At 41.0% G+C, this 13,837-nt stretch overlaps 1 protein-coding gene across 1 annotated transcript; it reads left to right on the top strand.

Moving 5' to 3' along the window:
• The first annotated feature begins 1,045 nt into the window (after window positions 1–1,045).
• On the top strand, window positions 1,046–13,698 carry LOC139396089 (P2R1A-PPP2R2A-interacting phosphatase regulator 1-like). The gene is made up of 11 exons (XM_071143299.1): window positions 1,046–1,259; window positions 1,781–2,034; window positions 2,570–2,648; window positions 2,765–2,818; window positions 3,610–3,653; window positions 3,848–3,902; window positions 6,356–6,457; window positions 6,576–6,661; window positions 6,786–6,850; window positions 11,164–11,272; window positions 11,467–13,698. Exons 2-11 carry the CDS (start codon window positions 1,925–1,927, stop codon window positions 11,609–11,611), a joined length of 849 nt encoding a protein of 282 aa, XP_070999400.1. The 5' UTR covers window positions 1,046–1,259; window positions 1,781–1,924; the 3' UTR covers window positions 11,612–13,698.
• The last annotated feature ends 139 nt before the right edge of the window (window positions 13,699–13,837 follow it).

Genomic DNA, 13,837 nt, shown 5'->3' with positions numbered 1-13,837 from the left:
TCAAAATGGTAAATAAATATTCAGCAAGGTTTTTCCAAAATTCTATCACAAATTAACATTAGTGAGTCAGATGTTCACCTTTTTCACAGAAAATGCAGATATCAATAGCCACAAATTTGGACAACATATAATTACATGGATATATTTTATGTAGAATATTTAAGTGCACTTCCTTAAATTTGTTTGGTATACAGATTCGTAAGGCATTAACCAAGCTCAGGAATAAGCATGTCCAGAAAAAGTTTTCAATCGTGTTGTTAGAGCACTGGGAATGGCTTTGATCACAGAAATAAACTCTGAAAGGTATTGGAAACTCATTCAACGTTATAAATTGTTCATATTGTAATGACCTGACTAGATCATAAAGGAACAATTATCCAGACAGAGGTTTGAGTTTATGAATTTACAGTTTATTAACCCAACTTCACACAGGCTACTGTTTGGCCGTAGCCCACGCCAAATAAATGAAATTACCCTATAAAATAACAGTGACCTCTTGTGAAGGCCAGGTGTAAGAGAGAGAACAATGGCTAAACCTGGTCTTAACTTCCAATGCTCCATCCCCCTGCCCAACCCCCCTCCACGCCATTCTGCCAACCACCAGGATGCCCGGCAGATAGCAGTTTGATTGGCATGTCAGACCCCACGAACACTGGGTACTGGTAAGTACAACACAACCAACTAATAGCCTAACACATAAGACACAGTTTACAATATGCCAATTTAGCGGGTAATCTTTCAGGAATATAATTACATTTCAGTAAAAATTAAGGACCTCCCAATTTATTAAACACATTGTTTGGAATGAAATACCAAATTGATTCAGCATTGACCAAACATATTTTCAACCAACTGATCTTGAAAGTGTCATTTATGGCAACACCTCCAGACCTCCTTCAGCTCTTTTACCTAGCAGCAGCATCAAGTTAACCGACATTTTGACTGTATGACGCCACCAGGAAATAGCTCACAACCGCTGCAACCATTGGCCACTTGTCTGTCTTTCAAATTGAGGCAATTTAATTGGATCCGTCTGCTGTCGGTCACCCTGCAAGCATCAAAAGGGGCGGGAAGTTTGGTATTGGAGATTTCTCGGCGGATCCAGTAGCAGATTAATAAACACAATTGATCATTGAGTTCAGCGACCTACACGAATTCATTTTACTCAAGAGTTAACGTATTGTGAAGAAGGGAAATGCTCGATATATGGCTGAGGGAAAACTGTACAAGTTATGTAGGTTGATGATCGTCTGAACATGGTAATGAAACTTTCAAGCTAGCATAGCAACTTCATCAATAACCATTTGATATAACGGCGTTAGCCAGCTGGCTTGAAACCATAATATTCGAGCTAACTCGCGTAATAGTTAGTAGCGAACTAATACTATTTTGCTATACTACAAGCTAACACGACGTTATACAAAGTACACCGTTTTGTTGGATTGGTGATTTCAATTGTCGACATGTTTTAATTTGGCTAACTGGTCTTTCTAAACAGTTGATCACTTTCTTGCTCGAGACCAGTAACGGTAGCTCGCTTGCTAGCTAGTTTAATTAGCAAGTAGCTAGCTAGCGACTAAGGAATTGTGCCTGTGTGGCTAGGCTAACTAGCACAGGCCAGGGCTTTGAGTGAGCTGTGATTTGCTAGCCTATTAGAAAAAACTACGTCGGTTTAGACAAATAACCAATAATCTTCAAGAGCGTCACTTGCTGGAACTTGGGCCAATATAAACTTGGGCCAATATAAACTAACTTTATACATGTCGATGATATTTTTCAGATCCATCAATCAGCATTGGAGTAGCTAACGTTACCTACGTAGAACGTTGCTTTGCATCACCATGTAGGTTCACATACTGGTGGCCTGGAACGTTGCAGGCGTTTCTGAAGACATCTCGAGCCAGCTAAACGAAAGGACACCAGGATGAGCAAACAAGAGAAGATGGAATTGGACCTCGTAATCCCATCAACACTAGTTCAGAGCGACGGACACCTGAGACGATCCAACAGCGCCCCAATGATTAATGGCCTAAGGTTTTCAGAAAATGTCTTTCACCTCACTTGTATCACTTTAAATGTCAATTTGGTCACTGCTCCTCACAGTATTTCTGACTTGAGATGTTGATCTAGTCAAACTGCATGGCTGTCAATGTGCTGTGAAATGTAAAGTATATATATATTTTTTGAAGTGCCTTCATTTCGCTGGACCTCTGCAGTAGATAATGGGGGGGGGATCTGTAATAATTACACACACCTTCTCTGATGTCAGGAGTGTGGACAATTAAGTAATGCCACAGCAGACCAGCGACGTTAACAAGGCCACCAGTTTCTCAAGATCAGGCTGTTGGTAGGATAATGCTGACATTCAGAGCATAGTAGTAGATTAATGTGTTCCAAATGTCGTCCTATTTCCAATACTGTGCACTACTTTTGACTAGAGCCCTATCGCACACTATTGCCTACATAGTGGGCTATTTTGGGACCTGGTGAAAATAAGTGTACTATATTGGGAATAGGGTGCCATTTGAGACTCCAAAGTGGTGGTGTTAATCTTTCTGTCCATTTTTAGTGACAATTCCCAGGTTTTCCACAGAGAGATTCTACGCAGCAGGCGAAACAGCACCACTGTTGTCAACCGCCCTAATATGGTATGGAAATTGGAGTATAATCAAAATAGTATGCATACTACTCTTACTAAGAAATATCTTATAGACTGGGGGATTCATTTAATTCATCTTGCTCACCTTCACACACACACATGCAGGTCCCTTCATCACCCATTCGTGTCCCCAGCACAAGGCTTCATCAGATCAAGCGGGTAAGTACCACTGCAGTGCACACACTTGTCATGGAACCAAGCGATAATTTTAGCTGCTTTGCATTTCAGGCCTTCATCCATAGGGTGTGTCAGTGACTGACAGACGTGCCATAGACTGCCTCTCAAATGGCACCCTATTTCAGATATAGTACACAGAGCTCACGGTTTCCCAGAGCAGACCAATTGGTAGTACTCTCCAACAACGTTCACTCTTGACTGTCAGCCCGTTTGATCCATAGGTGAGATACTGTAATATCACTCACCAACTGAATGTCTATGCTTCTTGTTTATTTTTGGGTGGGGGGATTAGATCAGCTTCAATATTGCAGATAGATTGTAGCTTCCATAAATGTAATTGTCTGCGTCACTTCCAATACCCCATTATATTTGCAAAAAAAAAATATATACATGTGATGAACATGCATATCTATCTCTCTTTAAAAATATTAATTTTCCTTCATTACCCTCCAACCCTATCACCCCTCCCCCAATTGGAGTAAACTAGTGAACAACAACGCTTAGGCCTTTATTTCCAGCTTATTCATACTATATACATTTTATGGACAGTTTATTTTACAATAGTTCTATTTTATTTGTTTTTAATCCTGTCGACCCTCAACCTCACCCATCTCTTTCTGATGTCCATCCGGTTTGATTTCTATTTGCCATATCTTTCAAACTGCTCTTTCACAAAAGTTCTTAACATATATATGTTTTACGGGCTCTGTATGTTTTACATTAGTTATCTTGTTATTAGTTATTGTCTATGCTACTTGTTTTTGGTACTACAGGAGGAAGGTGTGGATGTGATGAATAGAGAGACAGCCCATGAACGGTAAGAGACATGTATGGATTGGGACAAGTTGGTGCATGATGAAATTCAGTTTATTGGCCTTTGAAAGCATTTTATTTATTAACCGCTCACTCGTCTTGTGATGGTATACTATGTCAATAACCGCGGTTGAGTATCATTGGATCAACCCTTTTAGAAAAAAAGCATATTCATAGATGTCTGTGTTATCATCACAGGGAGGTTCAAGCAGCCATGCAGATGAGTCAGTCCTGGGAGGAGAGTCTGAGTCTGGTGAGAATTGATGATGCTCCCATGGTAACAATAAATCTGAATTTGAATCCCCCCCCCCAAAAATACTAGGCTTACGCACTCCAATATTTAGGAGTGTCTCACCACTTCAGCATTCATGCAATTGGGCAGTGCATTAGTATGTTAGATGACTAAGCCATCACCCCAAAACTAAGGTAGTGCACTAAAGAAAGAATGGGGTGCTATTTGGGGTAGAGTTTTTCAGTTTGTGTATTTGGTTTGATAGCCTGCCTCCACATTACATTACATTTCCTGTCTCTTTTGTAGGGAGTGTGGCCCATACTGGGCCACCAGTCTCTCAAGAACAGAATCAGGGGGACAGCTGTGGTGAGGGGACAGTTTGTGTGTCGGTTACATTGTGCAATATTTATGCTCCAAATGCAGACTCCCCTGAGTTCTTTCATGCAATAGTACAAACACTACTGGGATGTGGTGACGCCCCTATAATACCTGGCGGTGACTTTAATCAGATTTCAGACAGACGTTGACAGATCCAGCCCGTTGCCCCAAATCTGTGCCAATGAATTAAGGCTGAATGATATGTGAATACTTTTTTAAAATTATTATTAATATTTTTGGCCCATCATGGCACTTATACCAGAATTGATAATTGGTGATTATTTATTTTTTAACCTGGTGAACGATATTAAGACATTGGAACTAAGCTTTTCTCACTCTAGAGATAGGACCACAATAAGTAAGATTATTCGAGGCAAGTACAGTATGAGCTGAATAAGTTTTACCACTAAATAAGATGCTCCATTTCAACTGAATCTGGAGAAAATATGAGCCGCTGCATATACACTGAGTGTTCAAAACATTAGGAACACCGTCCTAATCTTGAGTTGCCCCTTTTTGCCCTCAGAACAACCTCAATTCGTTGGGGCATGGACTCTAAAAGCTGTTGAAAGTTTTCCACAGGGATACTGGCCACTTCCCGCAGTTGTCAAGTTAGCTGGAAGTCCTTTGGGTGGTGGACCATTCTTGTTACACACGGGACACTGATGAGTGTGAAAAACCCAGCAGTGTTGCACTTAAAATATTTTATCTTGCCCTTTCACCCTTTGAATAGCACACATACACAATCCATGTCTTAATTGTCTCGAAGGCTGAAAAATTCTCCTTTAACCTGTCTCTTCCATCTACACTGATTGAAGTGGATTTAACAGGTGACATCAATAAAGGATCATAGCTTTCACCTTAGACAACCTTATACCAGGGGTTTTCAAACTGCAGTCCGTGGCCCCAAAGTACTGCAGGGGGTCAGTTTTATAATTGTTTTTATTTTTAATGTTTTGGGGGATTTTATGGTAAGTATTTTATATTGCTAGCTGCAACAGACTACCATTGTGGATACTGTTTTTATGTTTCTGCATCCCAGATGAAGGAAGTTGGAGGTAGTTTCACAAGCCAATACTAACTAGTATTAGTGCAATGACTTGACGTTTACAGGAACAGTTAGCATAAATGGCTTCTTTGAAAAAATCTCAAACTATCTCTTTAATATGGAGGAAATTAGTATTTATATTTTTGTAAAAAAAAATGTAACTTCCCCACAGTTCAATGGCAAGAGGAAGTCAAAACAATGAAACTGTCTACCAAATCTATTTTAAAATGTTGATTACATAGATAAAAAAAAATTCTTAACATATGATGGGGGGTCGCCGGTTTGCCTGTGCGGGCGTCCCTGGGCAAGGAACGTTTTGAAAACCCCTGCCCTAACCCCTACGTTTACAGGAGCACAGAAGAATCCAACAATTTCCTCGTCCCGGGAGGCTCTGATAAATGTATTTATATTGTACAAAAATCTAAACGCAACCATGCTAACAGATACCCATAGACTTTGAGTCATACTTTGAGTCATTGCACTAACAGTAGTTAGCATTGGCTAGTGAAACTACCTCTTAACTTCCTTCATATGGGACACAGACATAAAAATGATATCTTGAGTTCATCTGGCTCTTGGTAATTAGATAAAGGGTCTCATTGCCATACTCCTGAAGTATCCCTTAAGGGCACTGGCACTGACTCTGACTGGGTATGGGGTCCATTCCTGCAGTGGTCAGCAGGTGGGGCTACTAACTAGTTATCCATGTTCTTAGATACACAATGATCTGAGAATATAATTAATGATATAGAAATATTGGGGTAACTAATCAAAAATATGCCACATTATGAACTGATGAATAAAATTGGTCGTTGGCCTGCCTACCTCTTGATGGGGTGGGTGGGAATAGAGAGAATCAAGTATGGTTTATGTTTGTCTCGCCTGAATAAATAAATTATATATTAAAATAAGTCATTCAGTAGTATATTAGCAACAACCACCTCATTGGTATGATTTGTATGCTCACCACCACTTTACAATTGAATGAATGGTGGTACAATAGTTTGATTAATGCTGATTACAATTTTGCTTGTGCTAATCCCCATAGAGTGACAATGACTTTGAGAAATCTGCTTCGTCGTCCCCAAAGCGCATAGACTTTGTGCCTGTGTCCCCAGCACCATCCCCTACAAGAGGGATAGGGAAGAAGGTATGTGCCTTGTGCAGCCACTGCAATTTGTATGGATGCCTGGCAGTTAGGACCACAAATGTTTCTCTGGCATAGAGTCCTGGCTCATAATTATATATTTCCTTCCTCCAATGAGCAGCAGTGCTTCTCCCCTTCATTGCAAATTCTGGTGAGCAGCAATGGCCTATCCCCCAGCCCTATACCTAGCCCAACGCGACGCTTCAGGTGAGTGCTCTAAGGGAATCTCTGATCACTGACAACTCCCATTCATAGTTCAACTGATGATCAGAATGCTTATTTAGTAACTGCTATAAATGTTGCTTTGTTGTCGGTTTTCTCTTTTCTCTAGCCGGCGGAGCCAAAGCCCCATTAACTGCATCAGGCCCAGCATCCTGGGGCCCATCAAACGTAAAGGTGGGTCTGTATTTTTTTTATATAGATATACACTACCGTTCAAAAGTTTGGAGTCACTTAGAAATGACCTTGTTTTTGAAAGAAAAGCTTTTTTTTTTTGTCCATTAAAATAACATCAAATTGATCAGAAATACAGTGTAGACGTTGTTCATGTTGTGAATTACTATTGTAGCTAGAAATAGCTGATTTTATGGAATGTCTACATAGGTGTACAGAGGACCATTATCAGCAACCATCACTCCTGTGTTCCAATGGCACGTTGTTAGCTAATCCAAGTTTATCATTTTAAAAGGCTAGTTTATCATAAGAACCCTTTTGCAATTATGATAGCACAGTTGAAAACTGTTATGATTAAAGAAGCAATAAAACTGGCCTTTAGACTAGTTGAGTATCTGGAGCATTAGCATTTGTGGGTTTGATTACAGGCTCAAAATGGCCAGAAACAAGCCCTTTCTTCTGAAACTCGTCAGTCTCTTGTTCTGAGAAATGATGGCTATTCCATGTGAGAAATTGCCAAGAAACTGAAGATCTCGTTCAACACTGTGTACTACTCCCTTCACAGAACAGCGCAAACTGGCTCTAACCAGAATAGAAACGGTGGGAGGCACCGGTGCACAACTGAGCAAGAGGACAAGTACATGCCAACCCAGGACCTCCGTATCTGGCTTGTTCACCTGCGGGATCGGTCAATTTAAATTGGGTGGGCCCATAAATACTCCTCAGTTTCATCAGCTGTCCGGGTAGCTGGTTTTAGACGATACCGCAGGTGAACAAGCTGGGTGTGGAGGTCCTGGGTTGGCATGGTTACATGGTCTGCAGTTGAGGCCGGCTGAACCTACTGCCAAGTTCTCTAAAATGACGGAGGTGGCTTACAGTAGATAATGTAACATTAAATGCTCTGGCAACGGCTCTGGTGGACAGTCCTGCAGTCAGCATGCCAATTGCACGCACCCTCAACTTGAGACATCTGTGTTGTGACAACTTAACATTTTAGTGGCCTTTTATTGTCCCAAGCACAAGGTGCACCTGTGTAATGATCGTGCCATTTAATCAGCTTGATATGCCACACCTTTCAGGTGTAGGGATTAATTTGGCAAAGGAGAAATGCTCGCCAACAGGCATGTAAAAAATTTTGTGTACAAAATTAGTGAAAAATAACTTTTCTGGAATCTTTTATTTCAGCTCATGAAACCAACACTTTACATGTTGCATACATGTTTTTTGTGTGTGTGTATATGAGTGTACAAACAAACAAATTGGTGATTTGTTGGGACACTAAAAGCCCATCTGAGGGGTAGAATTATTTTTGTAATACTTAATTTTTTATTTTATTGGAAGGACGAAAGATTTTACGACATTGGAACTAAGCTTTGCTCACTCTAGAGATAGAACCACACTAAGTAAGATTATTTTGAGGCAAGTATTAGCTGAATACGTTACAACAGAATATGCTCTATTTTGCCTCCCGAATGGCGCAGTAGTAAGGCACTGTGGCCGCTGTGCCACTAGAGATCCTGGTTCGAGTCCAGGCTCTGTCACAGCCGGCTGTCCCATCTCACACTAGCAACTTCTCTGCGGGCCGGGCGCAATGCACGCTGACACGGTCGCCAGGTGCACAGCGTTTCCTCCGACACATTGGTGCGGCTGGCTTCCGGGTTAAGCGGGCATTGTCAAGAAGCAGTGCGATTTGGCTGGGTTGTGTTTTGGAGGATGCACGGCTCTCGACCTTCGTCTCTTGAGTCCGTATGGGGGTTGCAGCGACAAGACACACTTCCAATTGAATAACACAAAATTGGGGAGGAAAAAAACATTTTAAAAAACAGTTCAGTATGAAAACCCAGCACCGTTGCAGTTCTTCACCCAAACTGGTGCGTCTGGCACCTACTATACCCTGTTTAAAGGCACTTAACTTTTGTCACCCTCTGAATGGCACACATACACAGTCCATGTCTCAATTATCTTGATGCTTAACAATCCTTCTTTAACCTGTCTCCTCACCTTCATCTACACTGATTTTTAAGTGGATTTAACAGGTGACCCCTAAGGGATCATGGCTTACACCTGGATTTACCTGGTCAGTCTGTCATGGAAAGAGCAGGTGTTCATAATGTTTTGTACACTATATACAGTACAAGTCAAGTTTGGACACCTGCCCATTCAAGGGTTTTTCTTAATTTTTTCTACTTTCTACATTGTAGAATAATAGTGAAGACATCAAAACTATGAAATAACACATGGAATCATGTGGTAACCCAAAGTGTTAAAACAAATACAAAATATATTTTGATTTTAGATTCTTCAAAGTAGCCACCCTTTGCCTTGACAGCTTTACACCGTCTTGGCATTCTCTCAACCAGCTTCACCTGGGATGCTTTTCCAACAGTCTTGAAGGAGTTCCCACATATGCTGTGCACTTGTTGGCTGCTTTTCCTTCACTCTGACGTCCAGAGTAGTTGTCTTAAGTCTCCTTTTATGTAGTGTTGTCTCTCTTGTGTGTGTTGTCCTGTATTGTATTTAATTTTAATCCCAGGCCCCCGTCCCTGTAGGAGGGCTTTCGCCTTTTGGTAGGACGTCATTGTAAATAAGAATTTGTTCTTAAATGACTTGCCTAGTTCAATAAAAAATTGGGTTGAGGTCAGGTGATTGTGGAGGCCAGGTCATCTGACGCAGCACTCATCACTCTCCTTCTTTGTAAAATAGCCCTTACACAGCCTGGAGGTGTGCTGGGTCATTTTCCTTAAAAACAAATGATTGTCCCACTAAGCGCAAACCAGATCGGATGGTGTATCTCTGCAGAATGCTGTGGTAGCCATGCTGGTTAAGTGTGCCTTGAATTCTAAGTAAATCACTGACGTAACCAGCAAAGCACCATCACACCACCTCCTCCATGCTTGGCGGTTGGAACCAAAAATATCAAATTTGGACTCCAGACCAAACAAAGGACAGATTTCCACCAGTCTAATGCCCAATGCTTGTGTTTCTTGGCCCAAGCAATTCTCTTATTGGTGTCCTTTAGTAGTGGTTTCTTTGAAGCAATTCAACCATGAAGGCATCTGAACAGTTTATGTAGAGATGTCTGTTACTTGAACTCTGAAGCATTTATTTGGGATGCAATTTCTGAGGCTGGTAACTCTGCAGCAGAAGTAACTCTGGGTCTTCCTTTACTGTGGTAGTCCTTATGGGAGCCAGTTTCATCAAAGGGTTTGATTTGTTTTTGAGACTGCACTTGGAAGAAACTTTCAAAGTTTTTGAAATGTTCTGGATTTGACTGACCTTCATGTCTTAATGTAATGATGGACTGTCATTTCTCTTTGCTTATTTGACCAGTTCTTGCCATAATATGGACTTAGACCTATTTGGTAACAAACATCTTCTGTATACCACCCCTACCTTGTCACAACACAACTGATTGGCTCAAATGCATTACGAAGGAAAGGAATTCCACAAATTAAGGCATACCTGTTAATTGAAATGCATTCCAGGTGACTACCTCATGAAGCTGGTTGAGAGAAAGCCAAGAGTGTGCAAATCTTTCAAGGCAAAGGGTGGCTACTTGAATGAGTAGGTGTCCAAGCGTTTGACTGGTATGAGCATAAATATAAACACAACATGTAAATTGTTGGTTTCATGAGCTAAAATAAATGTTCCATGTGCACAAACAGCTTATTTCTCACAAATGTGTTTACATCCCTGTTAATGACCATTTCTCCTTTGCCAAGACCTCACTGGTATGGCTCTCAAGAAGCTGATTAAACAGCATGATCATTACACATTTGCATCTTGTGCTGGGGACTATAAAATACCACTTTAAAATGTGCAGTTTTGTCACAACAATTCCACAGATGTCTGAAGTTTTGAGGGAGCATGCCATTGGCATCCTGACTGCAGGTATGTCCACTTGAGCTGTTGCCAGATTATTGAATCCCTCGTTCAATAAAGATTCTGAAGAGTATTTCTGGCTCCAATAAAGCCCTTTTGTGGGGAAATACTCCTTCTGATTGGCTGGGCCTGGCTGCCAAGTGGGTGGCCTATGCCCTGCAAGGTCCACCTATGGCTGCACCCCTGCCCCGTCAGATGAAATCCGTAAATTAGGGACTAATTTATTTCAATTGACCGATTTCCTTATGAAGTCTTATTCAGTGAAGTCTTTGAAGTTGTGTTTCGTGTTTTTGTACACACACACTATACTAGTACCACTTCACTTGCCCCTTTGAACTCCTGTTTAGGTGAAAGGGAATTTTGTGTGAGGTGTTTTATGTCCTATGGATATGTTGGTTCTCTTTTGATGAATGTCTGTGCCTCCTCTTCTCTAGGGGAGATGATGGAGATGGAGAGCCAGCCAAAGAGGCTTTTTCATGGGACCACTACCATGTTGTCCTCTGATTTGCCTACTCCCCAACAACTGACAGACTTCAACTCCTGGTGAATGTTCCTCAAACTTCATAAAAGCCACTGCATGTTTAGGCCATTTAGTTCAATTTAAACACTTTCAGTTCCCTCCCTGCCATTAGGCTAAACCCTGCACCTTCATATGATGAGCAGAATCACAATGCGACCCACTGTCATTGAATATCGTAACAGTTTGTGTGCTGAAATGCATCTTCTTCACTTGCCAGTCTCTGTCCACCAGACGTGCTAGACGGCAGCCTCAGCAGCGTGGGTTCTTCCACTGGCTCGCCAGCCAAGATGGAGGGAGTCTCAGAGTGTCCTTCCTCCAGCAACTCTCCCTTCACCCCCCTCCACGACCACTCCCCAAAATAAACAAGGGAACATGAGTCTCTAAACAAGGGCGAAGACGAGGCACAAAAGCCACCTTGGCTGTATGAGTTTCCTTTAGACTCACCCTTTTCACTTTTCTTTAGTTAATGTGGGATTCCCTTCCCCTGCTGGTTGCTTTCGCAAGGCTGTTTGCTAGGGGAGGAGAGGAGGTGTGTGTTTGCATTGAAAGGAAACCAAAGCCTTGGATGTGTGCTGTGTGGACGCACCATGCTGTAGTAGGCCCTAGTAAGAGTAGGGGGTGATTGTGGATGCTATGTACACCAGCTGCTAGATATAGATCCTTTACATGGTGCAGCTTAGCACCACAGTGGTCAGAACCACCATGTCGTTTACCCTGCATCACATGACCATGTCAGCCGCAGTATTGGATGGAAAATTACTGCCTGGATATGGAGAAAGACCCCCACTAAGTTAGTGTTTTCTGAAAAAATCTCCAGGCCTTTTGGTGTATGTGCACGAAATTGTCTGCAGACATTGTATGAATGAAAGGATTAAACTTGTTTTTCCTGCTTTACATAATTTTGTAAGTATGTACATAATTTTCAATTTATTATTATAGGTTTGTGATTGGCCCTGTGCCTGTATTAACAGCACAGCTTCAACAGTGAACGGACAATTCCCTCTAAACAGCGGATTAGAAATTCTGTTTCCTTACTCTTCCAGGGGTGCGAATATGGTCGTTCTCTACTCGTCCTTGTACTGTAAGAGAAGAACATGGTTATCCTCAGTAGTACTTAGATGTAGGGGATCAAGGAACTGTCAAAAGGTAGAGCATCAACCAGAATGTTAGCCCTTAATCTAGTCCTGCACTGGCATGCTGCAACTATAGTTGCCAGTGAGTTGGGTAGTGTCACGTCCACCCATCGTCCCTGCAGATTGTACTAGGGGAACAGCACGAGAGGGGGCTGTCAGGATTAGAACACGGGAGACTCCAATCTCTGAATCCTGTGTCTTTGCCTAGACATTGCCATAGACGTGCAGCCAAGTTAGTTTTCACTTCAGAACCTTTTTATGAAATAAATTGTTTTCTTGTTTGTTGGAGACATTTTTTAGTAATTTTTTTTTTTTTTTTTTTTTTTTTTTTTGCTACATAATTGCATTGGTTGATACTAAATATTAGAGTAGCGCATCCTGTTCTCCTTTTTACCCAGAAATTAAATCAATAGAATGGTGTAGGACAAACACACTGTAGTGCATGGAACAAAATCATGCCATTATATAAAATTTAAAAAAAGGGGCATGTGTTGTGTCCATATCCTGTGGTCAACATTTGGCATAGCTTTTAGTGCAAAATGTTTTACTGGATGTGTTGTTTATGAATAAAATGTGCAATGAACATTTGTAAGCAATACCAAAGATTGACCAGGGGAAATGTAAAGGCAGACTTAGTTTTTCTCTGAAAATCCAGTTGTACACTGATTCACAAATGTGATTTTAGACCATTGTAAAACATTTGGGGGCTAGTCATTTCAGTTAATCCTGTTCGAATGGTCTCTTAAATTGATTTTAGTTATTTTTCCTGTTTTATTACAAGGTGTGCCATCTTACGAAGGGAGTGTGAAACTCCACTTTGTCATATATAAGTAAGCAAGAGTGATTGTAAATCCTTTTTATGGAAGTAAGTCATTGATCTATTTTTTTTCTGAAATTATTAAGTTTTGAATACAAAAATGGCAAGCCGGTCATTCAGGTCTGCTTGCCCTGCTGTCAATATGATTGGTGTGATTTATTTTTGTCCAAGATGTTTTATTTTGTCCTGTTCATTTTCAATGTCTGCAATATGTCTAAGGCATGAGATGGGTAGAGTAAATCAAAGTGTTTATGTATGTGATGGGAGGGTGGTAGACTAGTTACACCAACCCTTTGCTCGTGTCCCTTGCTGGACTGAAACATTTCCCCTGTGATCCTTTCATATCAAAGACATCTAAACAGGAAAGGGTAAATATGTTTGTCTAATATTTCCATTCAATGACTGGTGTTCTGCTTTGTTGTTGATAGACTTAAATGTTTTTTTTTTTTTTTATATATATATAATTTCCCCCTCTTAATAAACCATTGGATTGACAATTGGTCGGAAGAGTGGGTTTGTTTCTGCCCATCTAGTCATAATGCATTTGATGGCCTTGTAGCAAGTCCCAACTCAACTGACAACACAGTACAATCGGAAAGTATTCAGACCCCTTCACTTTTTGTTACCTTACAGCCTTT

This window comes from Oncorhynchus clarkii, chromosome 3 (assembly GCF_045791955.1).
Source record: "Oncorhynchus clarkii lewisi isolate Uvic-CL-2024 chromosome 3, UVic_Ocla_1.0, whole genome shotgun sequence".
In the NCBI taxonomy this organism is placed as follows: domain Eukaryota; kingdom Metazoa; phylum Chordata; class Actinopteri; order Salmoniformes; family Salmonidae; genus Oncorhynchus; species Oncorhynchus clarkii.
The sequence above is the reverse complement of the archived record's forward strand: the minus strand, read 5'-3'. Positions and strand labels throughout refer to the sequence as shown.